Source organism: Elephas maximus, chromosome 19 (assembly GCF_024166365.1).
Source record: "Elephas maximus indicus isolate mEleMax1 chromosome 19, mEleMax1 primary haplotype, whole genome shotgun sequence".
NCBI lineage: Eukaryota > Metazoa > Chordata > Mammalia > Proboscidea > Elephantidae > Elephas > Elephas maximus.
In genome coordinates, this window is record NC_064837.1 from 65483222 (window position 1) to 65501244 (window position 18023).

At 52.8% G+C, this 18023-nt stretch overlaps 2 protein-coding genes across 6 annotated transcripts; one reads left to right on the forward strand and one right to left on the reverse strand.

The window, feature by feature from the left end:
• Positions 1 to 981: 981 nt before the first annotated feature.
• ARMC7 (armadillo repeat containing 7) lies at positions 982 to 14478 on the forward strand. 5 transcript variants are annotated; one of them, XR_007514068.1, is made up of 4 exons: positions 982 to 1054; positions 1497 to 1933; positions 9181 to 9269; positions 13004 to 13092. XR_007514068.1 is itself a non-coding variant. In XM_049860082.1 (4 exons), the coding sequence occupies exons 1-3, from the start codon at positions 1026 to 1028 to the stop codon at positions 9216 to 9218; spliced, it is 504 nt and encodes a 167-aa protein (XP_049716039.1). In that variant the 5' UTR covers positions 982 to 1025; the 3' UTR covers positions 9219 to 9262; positions 13004 to 13076. The 5 variants fall into 5 exon arrangements, 4 of the variants coding, with proteins under 4 accessions (XP_049716039.1, XP_049716037.1, XP_049716038.1 ...); XM_049860082.1 differs by having other exon boundaries at positions 9181 to 9262; positions 13004 to 13076; XM_049860080.1 differs by lacking the exon at positions 9181 to 9269 and having other exon boundaries at positions 983 to 1054; positions 13004 to 14478.
• Positions 14479 to 14614: 136 nt separating this feature from the next.
• Positions 14615 to 16423, reverse strand: NT5C (5', 3'-nucleotidase, cytosolic). Its single transcript, XM_049860084.1, has 5 exons — positions 16181 to 16423; positions 15594 to 15694; positions 15453 to 15513; positions 15178 to 15292; positions 14615 to 15069 (listed from the first exon to the last, which is right to left on the reverse strand). The coding sequence occupies exons 1-5, from the start codon at positions 16364 to 16366 to the stop codon at positions 14921 to 14923; spliced, it is 612 nt and encodes a 203-aa protein (XP_049716041.1). The 5' UTR covers positions 16367 to 16423; the 3' UTR covers positions 14615 to 14920.
• Between the last annotated feature and the right edge of the window lie 1600 nt (positions 16424 to 18023).

An 18023-nucleotide genomic window follows, 5' to 3' on the forward strand; every position in this document is an offset into this window, starting at 1 on the left:
GCGGCAGGACAGAAGAGGAAGGCCTTGCCCTCAGTACAAAGCCAAGGGCAGAATTCTTCCCCAAGGAGGAAGCCCCATGAGGCCTCAGGAGGGGTAAGACCAAACAAAAGGAGGAAGATACGTGGCCCAAAAGTTCCACAATCCACACTTAGCTGATATCCTGGGAATCCCCTCTGGGGAAAGTCGTGAGGAGCTGATGGGGCTCACTCCATTCTGCCCCCCTACCCGAGCCCTGAACTTCTGGACCCCAGGCCCTTGCTGCTTTGTCCAGCCTAAGCAGAGGAAGCCCCAGGGCTCCCAGCCCATATCCCAACTGAGATGCACTCCCTCTGGCCCCATCAGGGCCCCATAGTAGCTAGGGCACTCATAAACAGACTACTTTCTAAACTCCTGCCTAAGGAGTACCCACCAGTGTGGCCCTCATTCCAAGCCCAGCCTGTAAGGCACAAGGTCCTTGTCCTCAGGATGCTCACAGTCTACACTCCCTACACACGGTTTTCAAGCACGATGGGAATGGGCGGGGTCTCCTCCCTCCCAAGTGCTCCATCACGGTGCCCACGAGGTCTGGAAGGTACGTCACCTTCCTGGGAAGCACTAAGAAACCGGGCAGAAGAGCTTCAGCTTCCATGACTCTAAAACCCAGAAAGCCATTGAAGTGGCTTACTTGGGAGAACCGAGGCTCCTTCTAGGGCCTCTCGGTGCTGTCCGGGAGTACACCCCCTCCCGCCAGAGATTTCTGGCCAGAGGTGGCGGACCTAGCTCCAGCTGGCAAGGAGTGGGTGTCGAATTCACCCGTATTTTTTTTTAAATATTCAAATGATTAATATGCAGTGCCCTACTTATGAAAGATTAACTTTTGCAGTTTGATATTGGAAAAAACCTATACTATTTTTTTTTTTTTTATAGTACCCTGGTGGCCAGTGGTTAAGTGCTATGGCTGCTAACCAAAGGGTCGGCAGTTCGAATCCGCCAGGCGCTCCTTGGAAACTCTATGGGGCAGTTCTACTATGCCCTACTGAGTCGCTATGAGTCGGAAACGACTCGACGGCAGCAGGTTTGTGTTTTTTTTTTTTTTTGTATAGTAGCCTTTAGGAGCAATTCTACTCTGCACACATGGGGTCATCGCCGGCTTTTTGAAAAGCCGACCCAGCTGTAGTGTCAGAGGACCGATGTGGGGAGCGCAGGGAGCCGACGCCCACACTCCAAAGGTGCGTACCCCGCCAGACGCGGGAGAGCGTGCAGGTGCTTCCAGGTCTGGAGGGGCCGCGGGCTCGAGCGATGTGGCGGGAAGCAAACCGCGCACGCGCGCCGAGCTCTGCGGTGGTCCCGCCCCTCGCTCCTCCCCTTCCGGCTTCCGTCGGGGGCGGGAACGTTGCGCCTCACTCCTCCAGCCCCAATTCGCTGGCGGATGTGTTTCCCGCGCGCGGATTTCTATTTCCAAGCTCCGCCTTTACATGGTCCTGAGGCCTCACTCGGTCCCCTACACCCAATCCCAGCTGTAAAGCGCTGCAGAGCCTGAACCCAGGAAGGAATCCGTTTCTCAGTTCCCGCACCCCTTGCTTCCCACGCTCTCTCCGCCGATCCCTGGGACCTCCACCACCCCGACCATGGCCCAGAAGCCGAAGGTGGACCCCTACGTCGGGCGGCTGGGATACCTGCAGGCTCTGGTCTCAGAATTCCAGGAGACGGAGAGCCAAGGTGAGAATGGCTGGCGGGATGGAGTCCAGGGGGCCGGAGGCCGCCGCGACCGCCGCCCTAACCTGGTTCCAGTGCCGCTTTCCCCTTGCAGACGCCAAAGAGCAAGTCCTGGCCAACCTCGCCAACTTCGCCTACGACCCTAGCAACTACCAGTATCTGCGGCAGCTGCAGGTTCTGGATTTATTCCTCGATTCGCTGTCGGAAGAAAATGAGACCCTGGTGGAGTTTGCCATTGGTAAGGACGGGGACCAACCTGCGGGGGCCCACCCTCTTTTGCACTGCCTGGTGGGCTGCGGTGAATCAGTGAGCTTCTAGGAAAGGAATCAGCTGTGAACCGCGATGTCCTGAGCAGACCTTTTTTTTAAATTAATTTTTATTGTGCTTTAAGTGAAAGTTTACAAATCAGGTCAGCCTCTCATACAAAAATTTACATACACCTTGCTATACACTCCTAATTGCTCTCCCGCTGATGAGATAGCACAGTAATTCCCTCCACTCTCCTCGTGTCCATTCTGGCAGCTTCTGGCCCCCTCTGCCCTCTCATCTCCCCTCCAGACAGGAGATGCCAACATAGTTTCCTGTGACCACTTGATCCAAGAAGCTCGTTCTTCACCAGTATCATTTTCCATTCCCTATTCCAGTCCAATTCCTGTCTGAAGAGTTGGCTTTGGGAATGGTTCCTACCCTGGGCTAACAGGAGGTCTGGGGTCCATGGCCTCCGGGGCCCCTCCAGTCCCAGTCTGACCATTAAGTCTGGTCTGTTTGCAAGAATTTGGGGTCTGCATCTCCTTGCTCTCCTGCTCCCTCAGAGTTTTCCTGTTGAGTTCTCTGTCAGTGCAGTCATTGGTTGTGGCTGGGTACCATCTAGCTCTTCTGGTCTCAGGCTGATGTAGTCTCAGGTTTATGTGGTCCCTTCTGTCTCTTAGGCTCATAATTTTTTTGTGTTTTTGGTGTTCTTCATTCTTCCTTGTTCCAGGTGGGTTGAGACCAATTGATGCATCTTAGATGGCCACTTGCTAGCATTTAAGATCCTAGACACCACTCTCCAAAGTGGGATGCAGGATGTTTTCTTAATAGATTTTATTATCCCAATTGACCTAGATGTCCCCTGAAACCACGGAACAGACCCTTTTTTAATAACACTGTTGAAGGGTCCAGACAAGTTCTGCAGAATGTCTTACCTTCCAGTTTGTCTGGTTGCCTCTTCATGGTGTCATTTAGCTTGTTTCTTTGCCACCTTATTTCCTGTAGCCTAGAAATTAGATTTAAAGTCCTTTTTTTTTTTTTTCCAGTTATTGTTATCGTTGAGAAGGTACACAACAAAACATCCACCAACTCAACATTTTTTACATGTACAATTCAGTGACCTTGATTACATTCTTCAAGTTGTGCAGCCATTCTCACCTTCCTTTTCTGAGTTATTCCTTCCCCATTAATATAAACTCACTCCCCGCCAAGGTTCATATCTAATCTTTCAAGTTGCTGTTGTCAATTTGATCCCATATAGATAGATCTTAAAAGAATATAATGCTCAAGGCAGACATACTTTACTAATTGAGCTAAACTATTGTTTGGGTTTAAGAAGACTTCAGGAGTTGTTTTTGGTTTAAGTTTTAAAGATTATCCCAGGGCAGTAGTTTCAGGGGTTTATCCAGCCTCCATGCTCCAGAAAGCCTGAAGTCCATGAGAATTTGAAAATCTGTTCTGTATTTCTCCCCTTTTGATCAGGATTCTTCTGTAGAATCTTTGATCAAACTGTTCAGTAATGGTAGCCAGGCACCATCCAGTTCTTCTGGTCTCATGGCAAAGGAGGCAGTTGTTCGTGGAGACAATTACCACACTTCCATTTCCCTCTCCTATTCCTGACTCTCCTTCCTCTGTTGCTCCAGGTGAATAGAGACCAATTGTTGTGCCTTGGATGGCTGCTTGCAAGCTTTTAAGACCGCAGGCACTATGTTACAACCTAGGAGCTGGACAGGAGCATGTTATTAGGCCATTTAACTGGGATATCCCAAGATTTAATGTCCTGGCAGAATCAAGTAGCAAATGTTTTTCTCGAAGACGTCATATGTGAGTGTGAATTAGATTTTTGAGAGAACATTCAGTTCTACCCCAATGTTTGAGGTACTCAAGGCTAGAATACAAATGGGGGTTGACCCCCCTTCCCTTCTCATCGAGGGGCCTTACATGCATGTGGGTGGATACCAGGCTCCGTGTTCACACCCCACCAACAGCTGCCCCAGCTGCCTCTTGGCCATTCCTTGAGCTAAGAGTGCACACACCAGCAGTGAGGCCCACTCCTGGGAGTCAGGAGCCAGGAAGGAGACCCAGGCAGCTGTGGAAGTTGGTTTAGGGCCTGGAGCTCCAGGTGCGGGGGTGCGGAGTGGGCTTTCGGTGGGCTCTGCCAAACAGGGCCCTCTAACACTGGGCCTGGGACAGGAGCCCCAGTTGCCCAGGTCTTGGAGTGGTGTTAGCGTATCTCTGCCCTTCTGGGAGATTATTATGGTAAATGTTGTTGTTAGGTGCTGTCAAGTGTAATTTGGACTCAGTAATCTCATGTGACAGAGTAGAACTGCCCCATAGGGTTTCCTAGGCTGTAATATATATATATATATATATTTTTTAAATAGTTAAAGTGAAAAATTTTATTATATATATATATTCTGCCACAGTTTTTCTAAAAGAGGAAAAAAAAGTTTGTAAATAGACCTCCTTTCCTTTAAGTTTAGTTTTAAGATAAAACAGAACCTGTCATCACAGTCAGATGCCACTTCACATCTGTTGTAGTTGTTAGGTGCCGTCAAGTTGATTTTGACTCACAGCGGCCCCGTGTGACAGAGCAGAACTGCCCCATAGGGTTTTCTAGGCTGTAATCTTTACTAGAGCAGATCACCAGGTCTTTCTTCCGTGGGGCCGCTGGGTGAGTTTGAACTGCCAGCCTTTTGGTTAGCAGCTGAGTGCTTAACTGCTTAAAGGGTCTCTAGGATTTCCTCCTTTCCTTGAAGTAAATCCTACACCCACCACCCCCACTGTTTTGTAACTGCTGCACAGCTTCTGCTGTCAACAGCAACAGTGGTCTTTTTTTTTTTTTTAAAGTTACTGCTTTTGTTGAGAAGGTACACAACAAAACATCCACCAACTCAGCATTTTCTGGGAGAGCTAGAGGATAGATCCCAAATCAAACTTTTGACCCTGGAGAAAACGTGCCTAACATCAAAGAGAAGTTGTCCTAAGAAAGGCTTACTAACCAGGAGTCTGCTCTGCTGGGTCTCTTCAGGTTCAGGGGGCAGCTTTGCCAGGCAGGGGCACCCCGCCATCCTGGCCCAGCGAGACTTCTCCCTGGAAGCTGGGCGGCCGGCTTGGGTCTGGGCCTGGGCTATTGCTCTCCTGGGCTTGGTGTCCACAGCCGACTTCTCCATGTCTTAGCTGGATTCTCTTGGGTGATCCTATCTCTCCTCCAAGCCTTGTCTCCTCACCTGTGCCTTGCCTACCTCACAGGATGGTTGTGGGGATCAGAAGTGTATGTCTGTGTGTCTGTCTGCTTCTCTGTGAAGATACTTTGTCTAGGACTGATAGTAACCTTATCCCTGGGTATGCTTTTCCCAGCCACTTAATAGTGTGTGTGGTTCTGTTTTTCTTTTTTTTTGTTGTGGTAAAAATATATATATATAACACATTTACCAATTCAACAGTTTTTACATGTACAATTTGCTGCACTGATTACATTCATCACGTTGTATGATCATCACCAGTATCCATTCCTGAACTTGCCATCCCTGTGAACAGGACTGACTGCTTCCTGAGCAGTGGCTCCCCCTTCCCCTCCCTCCCACCCCTCCCAGCTACTAATAGACTTTGGTCTCTATACATTTGCCTATTCTAGCTAGTTCACAAAAAAGGGTCCTACAGTATTTGTTCTTTTATGACTGACTTCACTTCTGTGTAATGTTTTCGAGGTTCGTCCATGTTGCAGCCTGTGTCAGGACTTCATTTCTCTTTATGTCCCATCCCAGCCACTTTTTCCTCCTCTTCTCCCTCTCATTCCTCCCACCAGAGCAAGGCCCCTGTCCCATGAGCAGCAGCTTTCTCAGCATTTGAATCCCTCCATGGGAACCTGTGCAGATTAAATACCGCTTGCACTTATTGTGCGTGACTTAAGAGAAAGTCCCTGTGGCACTTAGCTGTGTATTGGTTACTGCTGTCATTCTACTTAATGGCTTAGGCACTAACTGGGGCACACTCTCAGGTCCTCAGTCTGCTGCTAAACAGCTCTGGGCTGCGCTTTGTGGCTTGGAGCCTTTTATCTTTGGTGGTAGACCTGAGAGTGTGACCTCTAGGACGGAGCTTCAGTTATCTCTACGTGTCTTGAATGCTCAGGTCTTGTGGTCTGGGGAGGAGGCTGGAAGGGGCGGGAAGGGCAGGCAGGTCCCACATACCGGCTGTGACCTGGTGCTGGGCCCGGAACAGGGTTGGTCCTGGAGAAGCCAGCAGCAAGGAGCGCTGGGTCAGATGGCTCTGCTGCAGCTTGCAGAACCCAAACCACAGTGCCTGTGGTTGGCACGCAGCAGGGGGAGTTTGGTAAGAGCTGGGCTTTGGGGTCAGACAGGCCTGGGTTCCAGTCCTCCCTCCGTGGCTCACCATCTGGGCGTGATTTCCCTTCTCCAGTCATCTCCCAGATGGGGGCAGTATCAGTGCCCGTCTCCCAGTGTTGCTGAGAGAATTTGATGAGATAACGATGCTGTTGTATGACCAGGGTCTGCAGCTGTAGGATCCACTTGGTCTCCCCACAGGGACCTGGTGTCCAGAGCCCCTTTGGGGTAAACAGCTCCCTCTTCTGGGCTGGGATGGGATAATGTCCTATCAAGAGAACCACCCACCTGCTCCAGAGATTCTTTCCTTCTGGAAAAACGTTACTGAATGATAGGAAAAAATAGGAATGTCAATCTCGGCGTCCCAGTGGGGTGGGGGCCCAGGCAGAGTTAGCTGAATGAGCCTCGCCATAATGTGTGCTGGCCGGGGCTCAGCCTTCTAGCTGCAAAGCCAGGCTGTGGAGCTTCATGATGATAACGGCATCCACGAGTACCCATTGTGTGCCATGCGCTGTGCCATGTGAGTGTCATCTCCTTTGAGCCTGAGACAGCACCGATGGGCAGGATGCTCCTAACACTTGCTTCCAATGAAGAATCTGGGGTTTAGCAAGTTAAATAGGTTCTAAGGGTTAAAAAGTGCCAGACCTCTGTCGTAAACTTAAAGCAGACAGATTCTCAAAGCTATTCACTTGACCACTTTTCTGCCCTTAGAAAGTTTTCTGATTCCTAGGCCTGTGCACTATTAAAGCTGGAGAAGAACTTAGTCCAAACCCGTCGTTTTACTGACAAGGAAATTGAGGCACAATCAGCTGCCCTTCAACCGGCATCAGAACGCAGGCTTCCTTTTGTCCGTCCTTGCCGCCCACCACAGTGGTAGGTGGTCCTTCCATGATGTTCTGAGATAGTAGCTGCTTTCTCATCAGTGCTTGACTTCCTGTCTGAGGCCAAGAGCCCCAACTCCGTGGGCCTTCAGTTCAGGCTGCAGTTAGTTCTGTCAGTGTGGCAGCAGCTATTCTGTGTTGCCTCATAATCCCCCTCCCTGCCCAGTATAGCTGCAGCCCTGAAGAAGGATCTGGTGGCAGCAATTGTGGAGAACATACAGGGGCTTTCCAGTCTCCTTCTATATATACCTTTCCTTCTGGACCCTTTTGTTACTTAAACAAGGTTCAAGTAGCTGGCCTCCCAGAATTCAGGATAAATCGCTTTCCTTTGTTCTATTTCCTGCAATACATGTAGCTTCCACTAGATGGTGGTGGTGCTCAAGAGAGAGGCTGGTAAATCCTCATTGCCTGTCTGGAAACTAGTGAAATCGAACACAGGCACATGCTGCAATGGAGTCCTGGTGGTGCAATGGTTAGCCGCTACAGCGGCTAACCAAAAGGTCGGCAGTTGGAATCTACCAGCTGCTCCTTGGAAACCCTACGGGGCAGTTCTGCTCTACCCTATAGGGTCACTATAAGTTGGAATCGCCTGACTGAAACTTTTTTTTTTTAACACACCCCATGACCCAGCGGCAGTGTTCATTGTGCATGCAGACACATGTTCAGAAATGTCACTGACAGCATTGTCTGTAACACTCCCAAGCTGGCAACAATGGGTACCAACACCGGGTCACTCATACAATATTTAGTAATGAAAACGAACAATCTGTAGCTACATGCAGTAATCTTACAGCTGGTGTTAAGCAAACATTATGACTTCATTTCTGTAAAATCCAAAAAAAGGAAGAACTGAACTGTATAATATTTAGGTATATGTGTGTATGTAGTAAAAAAAAATATTTAATTAAATTTTAAAAAGTTTCTGCTTATGTCTGGAATTAAGGCAAGGGGAAATTAAATTAGTCCCTCCAAGTCAGGGAGTGATGGTAGAGGCCGCCCTGGCAAATAATTTAAAAATTATTAAATTATTAGGAATCAGGGAGATAAGCATTCTGGATTGCCGACTGTGTTCGTTCTTGACCTCGGCGGCGGTTACACAAGCATTTGCTTGATCCTAGTTAAACTGGAGCTGTATGTATGCGTCTGCCGCTTTGTGCGTGTGTGGCCCTGTGCCGGCCTCTGGGGCTATCAAGAGGTACACGCTTGACCCCTGCCTTCAAGGAGTCCATAGTCTGGTTGGGGAGACAAAATTCACTGGTGTCCAAAAAGGAGTGTGTACCAGGTGTCACATGAATGGTACAAGACAATTAATACTCCTCAAGTGTCTACCGTGTGCCAGGGAGGTGTCTCAGTTACCTTGTTTAATTCTCTCCAGGAAGCCCTGGTGGCACAGTGGTTAAGAGCTATGGCTGCTAACTAAAAGGTTGGCAGTTCAGATCCACCAGGCGCTCCTCGGTAACTCTATGGGGCAGTTCTATTCTGTCTCACAGCGTCGCTATGAGTCGGAATTGACTCAACAGCAACGGGTTTTTTAGGAACCCTGGTGGTGCAGTGGTTAAGTGGTCAGCTGCTGACCAAAAGGTCAGTGGTTCAAACCCACCAGCTGTGTCACCAAAGGAAGATGTGGCGGTCTGCTTTCGTAAAGATTACAGCCTTGGAAACCCTACGAGGCAGTTCTGCACTGTTCTGTAGGGTCTCTATGAGTCAGAATCGACTCAAAGACAAGGGTTCGGTTTTTTTTTAGTTCTCTCTGCCCATTTAACTGGTGAAGAAGCTGAGGCTTAGAGAAGCTGAGTGGCTAGCTCTGAGTTACCTAGGCCCTCAGTGGCAGAACTGGGATTCCAAGGAGACCTACCCATCCCAGAGCCTCGCTCTGTCCGCCATTGCCTGTGCTCCCCTGTCCCTCCCACCCTTACTGCACGGCCAGGCACCAGGCTCATACAGCCTTCTGCTGAAAAAGATCCCCAGGAGTCTAACCAGCGACTTTCTCTGTGGTCTGTTTTGTCCCTCAGACTTGAAATTTCAGAAGGAACCTTTCTCAAGATGCTAAGCAGATAGTGTCAAATGAAGATTTTGATCCTGGGCTGGGCTGTGGTGAGTGGTATGTCTGGGCTGCCTTTTTTAGGGTTCGCTTGGCCGCTGGGTACTGGCTAGGCGCTTGTCAGCATGGCCTCATTTAGCCCTCTGGACAATCCTCAGACCCTGCCCTTGTCGGCCAGGGTGTCCCTCCCAGCCCAGATGTCCTACTTGCTCTGTGACCCAGGGTCACCCTCCTGCCCTCTCTGATCCTCCAGCTTTCTCATCCCAGGCCACATTTGGGGTTTCCTGTTCTGCCTCTCCTGGGGGTTTCCGTGGCTCCTGGCATCTAGCGGCCCTGTCGTTGCCTCATTCTGTTTCTCTTGTCTTGTTTGGTTTGTTCAGAACTTGTTCGTCAGCCCGTCAGGACTTGTTCTTCTTTTTTAACAGTTTTCTGCGGTTGGGCAGTTTAGGATGCTTCCAGTTTTGCGTAGATGGTTTTCCCAGCACTTCTTACTTCAGGCCAGCTCTCTGAGGGGCACTTGGGGAAAGCTGAAAGTAGCAGAGGCTTCCTGCAGGTCTGGCACCGTCTTGGCTGCTCCAGTCCAGCCTTCTCACTGAGCCCCTGAAGCTCCCTGCAGTTCCCTTCCCAGGCTCTTGCTCCCCTTTTAATCTGAGAGGCTTAAGAGGGGCTTAGAGGATGTACCTGTGGCCGAGGCCCGGGCAGCTGGTGAGCCCTGGCAGGACACCTGGTCCATCGGGGAGGTTTCCAGGGCTGGGGAGAGTGAGGAGGTTGTGGCCAGGGGCCTGTCCTGAGGCCTCCTCAGGTTCCCAGCCCCCAGCAGATGCCACCTGGTGATCCAGCCCCACCCAGACACACCTGGTGGTGATGCTGACTCATCGGCAGGTCAGTGACTCATGGCTTCATCTTATCACACCTTACAGCAGCAGGAAGTGGCCCACTCCCCACTCAGACTAACCCACCTGCTGGTCCCTGCTCCAGGCTGAGCCTGGCATCTGGCCTTGGGAGCATCAGTTGTCCTCGTGGCTCCACAGGGACTCAGTTTCCCCTGGGAGTGGCAAAGGGCTCCCTTCTGGGGCTTGGGCAAGTTGCTGAATCCCTCACACCCTCAGCTTCTCCCGCTAAGATGGTAGAGACAATAGCTCCAGCTTGGTGTAGGGTTCATCCATGTGTTCAGCGTGTGTTCAGTGTGTGTCCCCTGTTCTGGGCTCCTGCGATCCAGAGGTCAGCAAGGGAGGCCCTGCCTCACGGAGAGCACCGACTAGTGAAGCAAGCAGCAGGACGAGCCCAGGCGTGCTAAGGGCTGCACGACAGAACCGGGTGCTGAGGTCGAGATTGCAGAGAAGGCCTCTGAGCGTGGGTGGTCTGGGAGGGATTGCTGAGAGGGGACAGTTCAGCTGGCTCCTGAGGACAGTTCAGCAAGTGCAAAGGGTCCAAACAAGAAAGCTTGGTGTTTTGGCGGCCCTGAGTGCTGGGGCACCACAGTTAGCCAGACGGTGGCCTGATGTGGCGGGACAGACCCTGGAGGGCCTGGTGGCCATGCAAGAAGGGGGCTGTGTGTCCTCAGGGTGATTGGTACTCAGGGACAACCTGTGTGAAGTCCAGTAGCTGGCACCCAGCACTGGCTGACAAGTGGGTGTTTCCTTCCCTGGTTTTGCACGAGAGGGGCCTCCTAGTGCCTCTTGTCTCTCCAGCTGCTCTTCCTCCTAACTCCCAGCCCCTCCCCTCCTTCAGAAGCTACCTGTCCGAGCTGCGCAGGTGTCAGGACCACCACGGCCCCTGCACGTCACCCAGCCTCTTTCCCTCGAGTCACATTTTAAAAACACTTAGACTCGCAACTCATATTGTGGAGCGCCTCTGTGCAGGTCACTGTGGACATGGCAGGAATGAGCCGGCCAAGGTCTTGACCTCAGGGCGCTTACCTTCTAGAGAGGCTCAGAAGGCAGGGAGCAAGGAAACATACAGACGAAGAAGCAGGTTTCTCGGAGTTTTTAAGTGTATGGAGAAAGTGAAGTGGTGACCAGGGCAGTGCCCCAGGAGTGGAGGGGACAGTCACACGAGGGCTCTCAGGGAAGCCCTCGCTGGGAAGTGCTTGTACCAAAAGGTCCCAAGATTGGACCCAGTGGAGACGGGGAGGCAGATGGTGCAGGGCTGGCAGACCACAGGAAGGAGTAGGGACTTTATTCCAAATTCTGGGCTTCCCTGTGGCAGATGGTGCAGGGCTGGCAGACCACAGGAAGGAGTAGGGACTTTATTCCAAATTCTGGGCTTCCCTGTAGCAGGCCTCACGCTGAGCCAGGTGCAGTGAGGGAGGGGGTGCGCAGGGCCAAGGCTGGGCTGCCCCGCCCCTGGAGGGGGATGGCTGTGTCCCACAGGGGCAGCATGGGTACCTGCCCACCTTGCTTGGGATGATGTCCTGCTCAGGTTTCAGGCTGGGCCAGTGAGTGGGGCTGTGCCCCTCACTCCTGATTGGACTTGTTGGGCACATTATACAAATGAGCTGAGAAGCCCTGCGGCTTTCATGCACAGGGAACCTAAAGGTAGAGGGACTCTGGTGGCAGGAGGCTGAGTCAGGATACACAGGAAGTCACCTTTGGGCATTACAGTAGCAGTGCTGGCCAGTGACCACCAGGCAAGGTGGAATCTGCCCCTGGGGCCGAGAGGACACTAAGTTGAGTGGGGCGTGCCCAGAGGTGAGGTGTGAGAAAAAGGGGGGCCCGGCCTCACTACCCGAGCACACGGGGCTATGTTCCAGGCCTCTTCTGTTGTCCGTCCCCCAGAATCCTCATAACAGCAACCTAGAGGCTAAAATGGTCTAACTTCTCCATCAGTTGTCCTGCGTTGATCAGACGGTGCACCGCAAAGCTGCTAAAGGGAGCCTGAATGTAGATTATTGGCAGAGACAGATGGTCACAGTACATTGTGTTTTATTTTTGTTGTTGTTGAGAGTATACACAGCAAAACATACACCAGTTCAACAATTCCTACTGTGCAGTTCAGTGACCTTGATGACATTCTTCAAGTCACGTGACCATCCTCACCCTCCTTTGCTGAGTTGTTCCTCCCCCGTTTATGTAAACTCACTGCCCCCTAAGGTTCCTATCGAATCTTTCAAGTTGCTATTGTCAGTTTTATCCCATATAGATAGTTCTTAAAAGAGCATGAAGCTCAAGGCGGACATTCTTTACTGGTGAAGCTAAACTATTGGTCACAATACATTGTTAAGTGAAAAAGCTGGCTTACCAAACAGTTAAGGAAAATATCCTGTTTCTACGAAATATGTGTATCTGCACATAGAAAGTTATGGGATGACAGAAAGGGATGTTAACTGGATGGTAAGATTTGTGGTTTTGCTTCTTTCTCTAAACATTTTAAGAGCTTTATTCAAGTATAACTGGCAGGTGATAAGTTGTACATATGTAAGGTGTACAACTAGGTAGGTTTTAACTTCTGTATACACCCATGAAACCGACACCTCGCCGTGGTATTTAAACTCTTCAAAAATAATGATCTCTTGTGGCTCTTGTTTTTGTTTCTCACTGAAAAAAAAAAAAAAAAAAGGGAAGCGGATCAGCCATTGAACTGGCTGCACCAAGTGGGAAAGGGGTTCATGCTTCTCGGAGGTGCCGGCCTAGTGGCAGGGGCAGCAGGCAGCCAGGTCTCTCTGGAATCCTGAAGAGGAGGCCTGGGGACCAGAATGGACCGTGGACAGGCCTGGGCCCTCCCCTCCAGGACTCAGTCGGGCAGGAGGCAAGAAGGGGCCTGGGGAAGAGGCCCAACTCACCCTCTCTCCCCAGGTGGTCTCTGCAACCTGTGTGCTGACAAGGCCAACAAAGAGTACATTCTGCGTGCAGGTGGCATCCCGCTCATCATCAACTGCCTGTCCAGTCCCAGCGAGGAGACGGTGCTGTCTGCTGTCACCACACTCATGTACCTGAGCCCGTCTGGCCCTGGCTCCCACCCTGAGCTGACCGCCCTGCCTGTGGTCCAGTGTATGCTGCGCTTCTCTCTCTCGGCCAACACACGGCTCCGCAACCTGGCCCAGATCTTCCTGGAAGACATCTGCTCCCCGAGCCAGGTGGCCGAAGCCCGCAGCTGGGGGGCGCACTCTGCCCTGGGCATCCCATTGCCCAAGGACTGAGGCCCACAGCACCCCTGCTTCTGGGGGGGCCTCATGCAGAAGATGAGACCAAAACCCGGTGGGGGCCGCACCGCACCCCCCAAGCAGTCTCCCAGGGTGGGGCCTTCTTAGCCACTTTGAAGGCCAGCTTTTTCAGCAGGACAGGTGTCTCCAACCGTGACGAAAAGGCATTAGAAGACCTGAGGAACCAGACTTTATGACATATAGAGAAGAGAATGAGGGTGGTGCCATTTCATGGGCTGGCTCACCCCAAACTGGAGGCCACAGTCCTGCCTCCGGGGCCCACCCCACTGCAAGCTCCACCTAGTGTAGAACCCGCGTGTTCCTGGATCCAGAGGCTTCACAGAAGGGGCTTCTCAGGCAGAGCTGCAGGGACCAGAGGCTCAGGAGCACTGTCTGCACTTAAGTGAACAGGGCATTGCCCCTGAACAGAGGGTCTGGAGTGATTTTGAGGGATAGGAATGAGAAGTCTCGGGGCCCTGGGAAACTGGAAGGGTGTGTCTCCCAGTAACTGTTAACGTAGCCATCAGGCATTAAGGCCAAGGCCACAGAGGAGACAACACATCAGAATAAAACCATGAACCCGTGAAGCTGTGTCTTCTCACCACCCCCAGGTCCTCTCTGCCATCAGGGTTAGCCAGAGCGAGTCCCTGCCAGTCAACACAGAGTGTGGGACCCAATGGAAAGATGAGGCTTGGGAACAATGGGGGGGGTCCTGACTCCTCTTCTCCACTGCCTTAAAGTTGGCCCCTGAGATGGCCAAGGAAAGGCCGAGTACCTTAGAACGGGAGGAGGAACAGTATCTGTTATGGATTGTGTCCCCCCAAAATGTGTTGTAAATCCTACTAAACCTATGATTATAATCCAATTTGGGAATACGTTTTTTTTGGTTAGTTAATGAGGCAGTATCAGTGCAGGCTTTAACAGCAGATTAAGCAAGCAGGCAGAGAAGGGGGAAGAGAGATGCCCACCACATGAGACCTCCAAGGAACTGAGGAACAGAAGTTGAAGAGACAAGGACCTTCCCCCCAGAGCCAACAGACAGCGCCTTTCCCTAGAAGGCTCCTTCTAGCCTCCTAAATGGAGAAAATAAATTTATCTTTCTTAAAGCCACCAACTTGTGGTATTTGTTATAGCAGCACTAAGAAACTAAGACAATATCCTAATGGCTGTGGAGGTGGGCAGATTCAGGGTCACTGGACTCAGGAGAGCAAGGAGAGGGCTGGAAGGCCTCATCAGCCCTACTCCAGTGCCCCTCCTACCCGCTGTACTTTTACTGTCCCAAGTAAAGGGCGCTTAGAAACCAGAGAGCCAAAGTTTTTTATTAAAAGGTTCCTGACCACCTTCACCAGGGTGCTCCCATGTCGACCCTGCCCCAGTGCACCATCTCAGGAGGTGCCAAGTCCAAGTGCCTGGCTGATGAGAGCAGTGGTCCCCATATCTCCCGGCCCCTCCGTGCCCAGTCACTTGACCTTGCTCGGATCCCCCCTGGCCTGCCTTCCCTTCCCTCAGCCACTGTCCACTGCCGAGGTCCCTCGGCTTATTCCTGGAGGAGCCCCAGGCCCTCACAGTCTTACAGTGAGGCACCCCGCTTGCTGTCTATGATCTCCCGCCAGTTGTCACTCCAGGAGAGCAGCCGTCGTCTCGTGGGGGGCAGGGCCAGGTGCTGGTTGTGGCAGCAGGTAAACAAGATGTGCTCCCAGCTTGGGGTCTCCTCCTGGCCTGGGGCAGAACACAGGAGAAAAGTGGTGAGCATGGAACCTACTTATCGTTACTCCCTCTCCCTAATCCAGATGCCTGCAAGGAGGTTGCCAGGGAAATGGGTCCTACCTTGAATGGTGTCCTTGTCATCAATGAGCAGGTTCCCCATGACCACCGTCTTGTCCCTCGTCAGGATAATGCGCTCCACAAACTGGGGCCCCAGGTGCTTCTCCACCCACCGGTACTACAGGAAGCACAGACTGTCAGTGGGGCCTGGTGGGCCCTGGATCCAGGGCCAGTGAGCAGGCAGAACGTGGCTAGCGAGTGGGAGCTGCAGCCTGAGAGGCTGGTCCCCTCCCCCCTGGCTGTTTGCCCATGAAGTGCCGAGGGACACAGCGCCGCACCTTCTCCCTCACACAGTGCTCGTACTTAATCAGGGGGCTGGTACAGATGAAGACTTCGGTGCTGCAGGAGAGGGTGCTGTTAGATGGAGGGGGCCCCCGCGTCGCCCCATGTCACTCCCTTGCCTCCCCACCCTCTCTTACTCCTCCATGTCGTTCATCTCCCGCATGGCTTCCAGGGCCCCAGGGATTGGCTCCAAGTCCAGGAAAAAGCCTGGGGCTTCATACACACTGGCCACTTTGTCCTGGAAGACAACCCTCCGTCTGCCTCCAGCTGATCCGGCTCAGCTGGAGTCTCACAAGGATTCTGGAGGGCCCTCAGGCCCAAATCAGAGTACCAGAGGATTCTGCTTAGTGGTGGGGGGCGCTCTCCCAAACTGTGTGTGTGTTGCGGAGAGGGGGGCTGTGAACGGTGAGGTTAGAGTACCCTTCATCTCAAACAGAAAGGGGGTGTCTCCGTACATGGAGCAGAGACGGCTCCAAGGGGGGCGGTTTACTGGCCTGGGACCTGGACTCCCCTCTTCGGGGGCGACGTGGGGTAGTGGGATCCAGACTGCCCTCCCAGGGGCGCTGTGGGGTCGTGGGTTCCGGGGGTTCTTGTTGGGGCCATGGGGTCCGAGCTCCCCTCCCAGGGTGGCCGCGGGGTCCCGGGGTCCGGGCTCCCGGGGGCGCCGCGGGGCTGTGGGATCGGAGCTCCCCGCCCGCGCAGCGCCCCACTCATTCATTCCTACCGCCAGGTCGGGCCGCAGGGCGCGGTACTGCTCGCGGGCCAGGAAGCCGCGGCGCTCCTCCAGCGGCACGTGCGGCTCGGCCGGGAAGCGGCGGCGGAAGCCCCGCAGGAGGCCGCCCTCGAAGTCGGCCAGCACGCCGTCCATGTCCACCAGCACCCGCACGGCCCGCGCGCGCCGCGCCGCCATCGCCGCCCGAAGAGCTGCCGCGCGACCACGGGCGCGGCCGGAGCCGGGGAGCTGGGCGGGCACGGCCGGCGGGAAGGGCGGCTGCGCCGAGACCGGCGGGGGCGCGGCCGCCGCTTCCGCAGCCGCCGCGGGAGGGGCCAGCCGGCTCATTTGCATAGGGCCAGGCTCATTTGCATACGCGCGCCGGAACCCGGCCGCCGAGTCTGAACCCGAGGGCGGGGGCCCTAGAGGATCGGGTTTCCGATTCTCAGCTTCCCAGACTGGTCACGTCCGCCTCCCCCCACCTCACTGCAAATGCACCCCGCTCCCCGAAATGTTACGGGGGTGGGCCTTCCAGCGCCCGACACAGGGGTGATTCAAAACACCAGGAGGCAAGCGGTTGAAGTGAAAAAAACAAACAAAACCTGTTACGGTCAAGTAGATTCAGATTCATGGCGACCCCAAGTGTTAAAGAGTAGAATTGTTCCTTAGGGTTTTCTGAGCTGTAATTTTAGCAGAAGTACTGAGCATCGAAGCCCGGACCTCGTGCACGCTAAGCATGCGCTCTACCGCAGAGCTATACCCTCGGTGGCGTAGTGGTTCGGGGCTACGACTGCTAAGCAAAGGGTCGGGAGTTTGAATCCGCCAGGGGCTCCTCGGAAACTCTATGGGGCAGTTCTACTCTGTCCTATAGGGTCGCTATGAGTCGAAATCAACTCGAGGGCACTGGGTTTGGGTAATTTTAACAGAAGCCCTCGTGATGCAGTGGTTAAGCGCTCAGCTGCTAAAGAAAGGGCAGCGGTGGGAACCCACCAGCTGGTCTGCTTCAGTAAAATTTATAGCCCAGGAAGCCCGATGGGGCAGTTTTATTCTGTCCTATTCCGGGTCACTATGAGTGGCGTCGACTCCACAGCAATGTTTTTTTTTTTTTTAAATCTTAACGGAAACAGATCTCCAGGCCTTTCTTTTGCGGTGCCTGGGTGGTTTCCAATCCCCAATCTTGAGGTTAGTAGTAGAGCACAAACATTTTGTGCCACCTAGGGAGTTCAATAACCAGTCAGGGCTACTGAAGCCTGTGGGGCCCCAGTCTGCCCTGGACTGCATACCCTCGAGTCCTGGGGGCCTGTGGTTCTCCCTTCCCTGCTTTTTCAGGGCGAGACCCCAGACCAGGGCTTGAAGCCATCAGCAGCAACAAACTGCTCCTTATCGGGGGACCCGCTAATTTTTTTTTTTTTTTTTAGCTTAAAAAAGCATTTGTGACTTTAAAAAAAAAAAAATTTTATTGTGCTTCAAGTGAAAGTTTACAAATTAAGTCAGTCTCTCATACAAAACCTTATATACGCGTTATATACCCCTAGTTGCTCTCCCCCTAATGAGACAGTACATTTCTTCTCTCCACCCTGTGTTTCTGTGTCTCTTCAGCCAGCTTCTGTCCCCCTCGGCCTTCGCATCTCCCCTCCAAACAGGAGCTGCACACATAGTCTCCAGCCAGCTTCTGTCCCCCTCAGCCTGCACATCTCCCCTCCAGACAGGAGATGCCAACACAGTCTCATGTGTCTACTTGATCCAAGAAGCCCACTCCTCACCAGTATCATTTTCTGTCTTATAGTCCAGTCCAATCCGTGTCTGAAGAGTTGGCTTCGGGAATGGTTCCTGTCCTGGGCTAACAGAAGGTCTG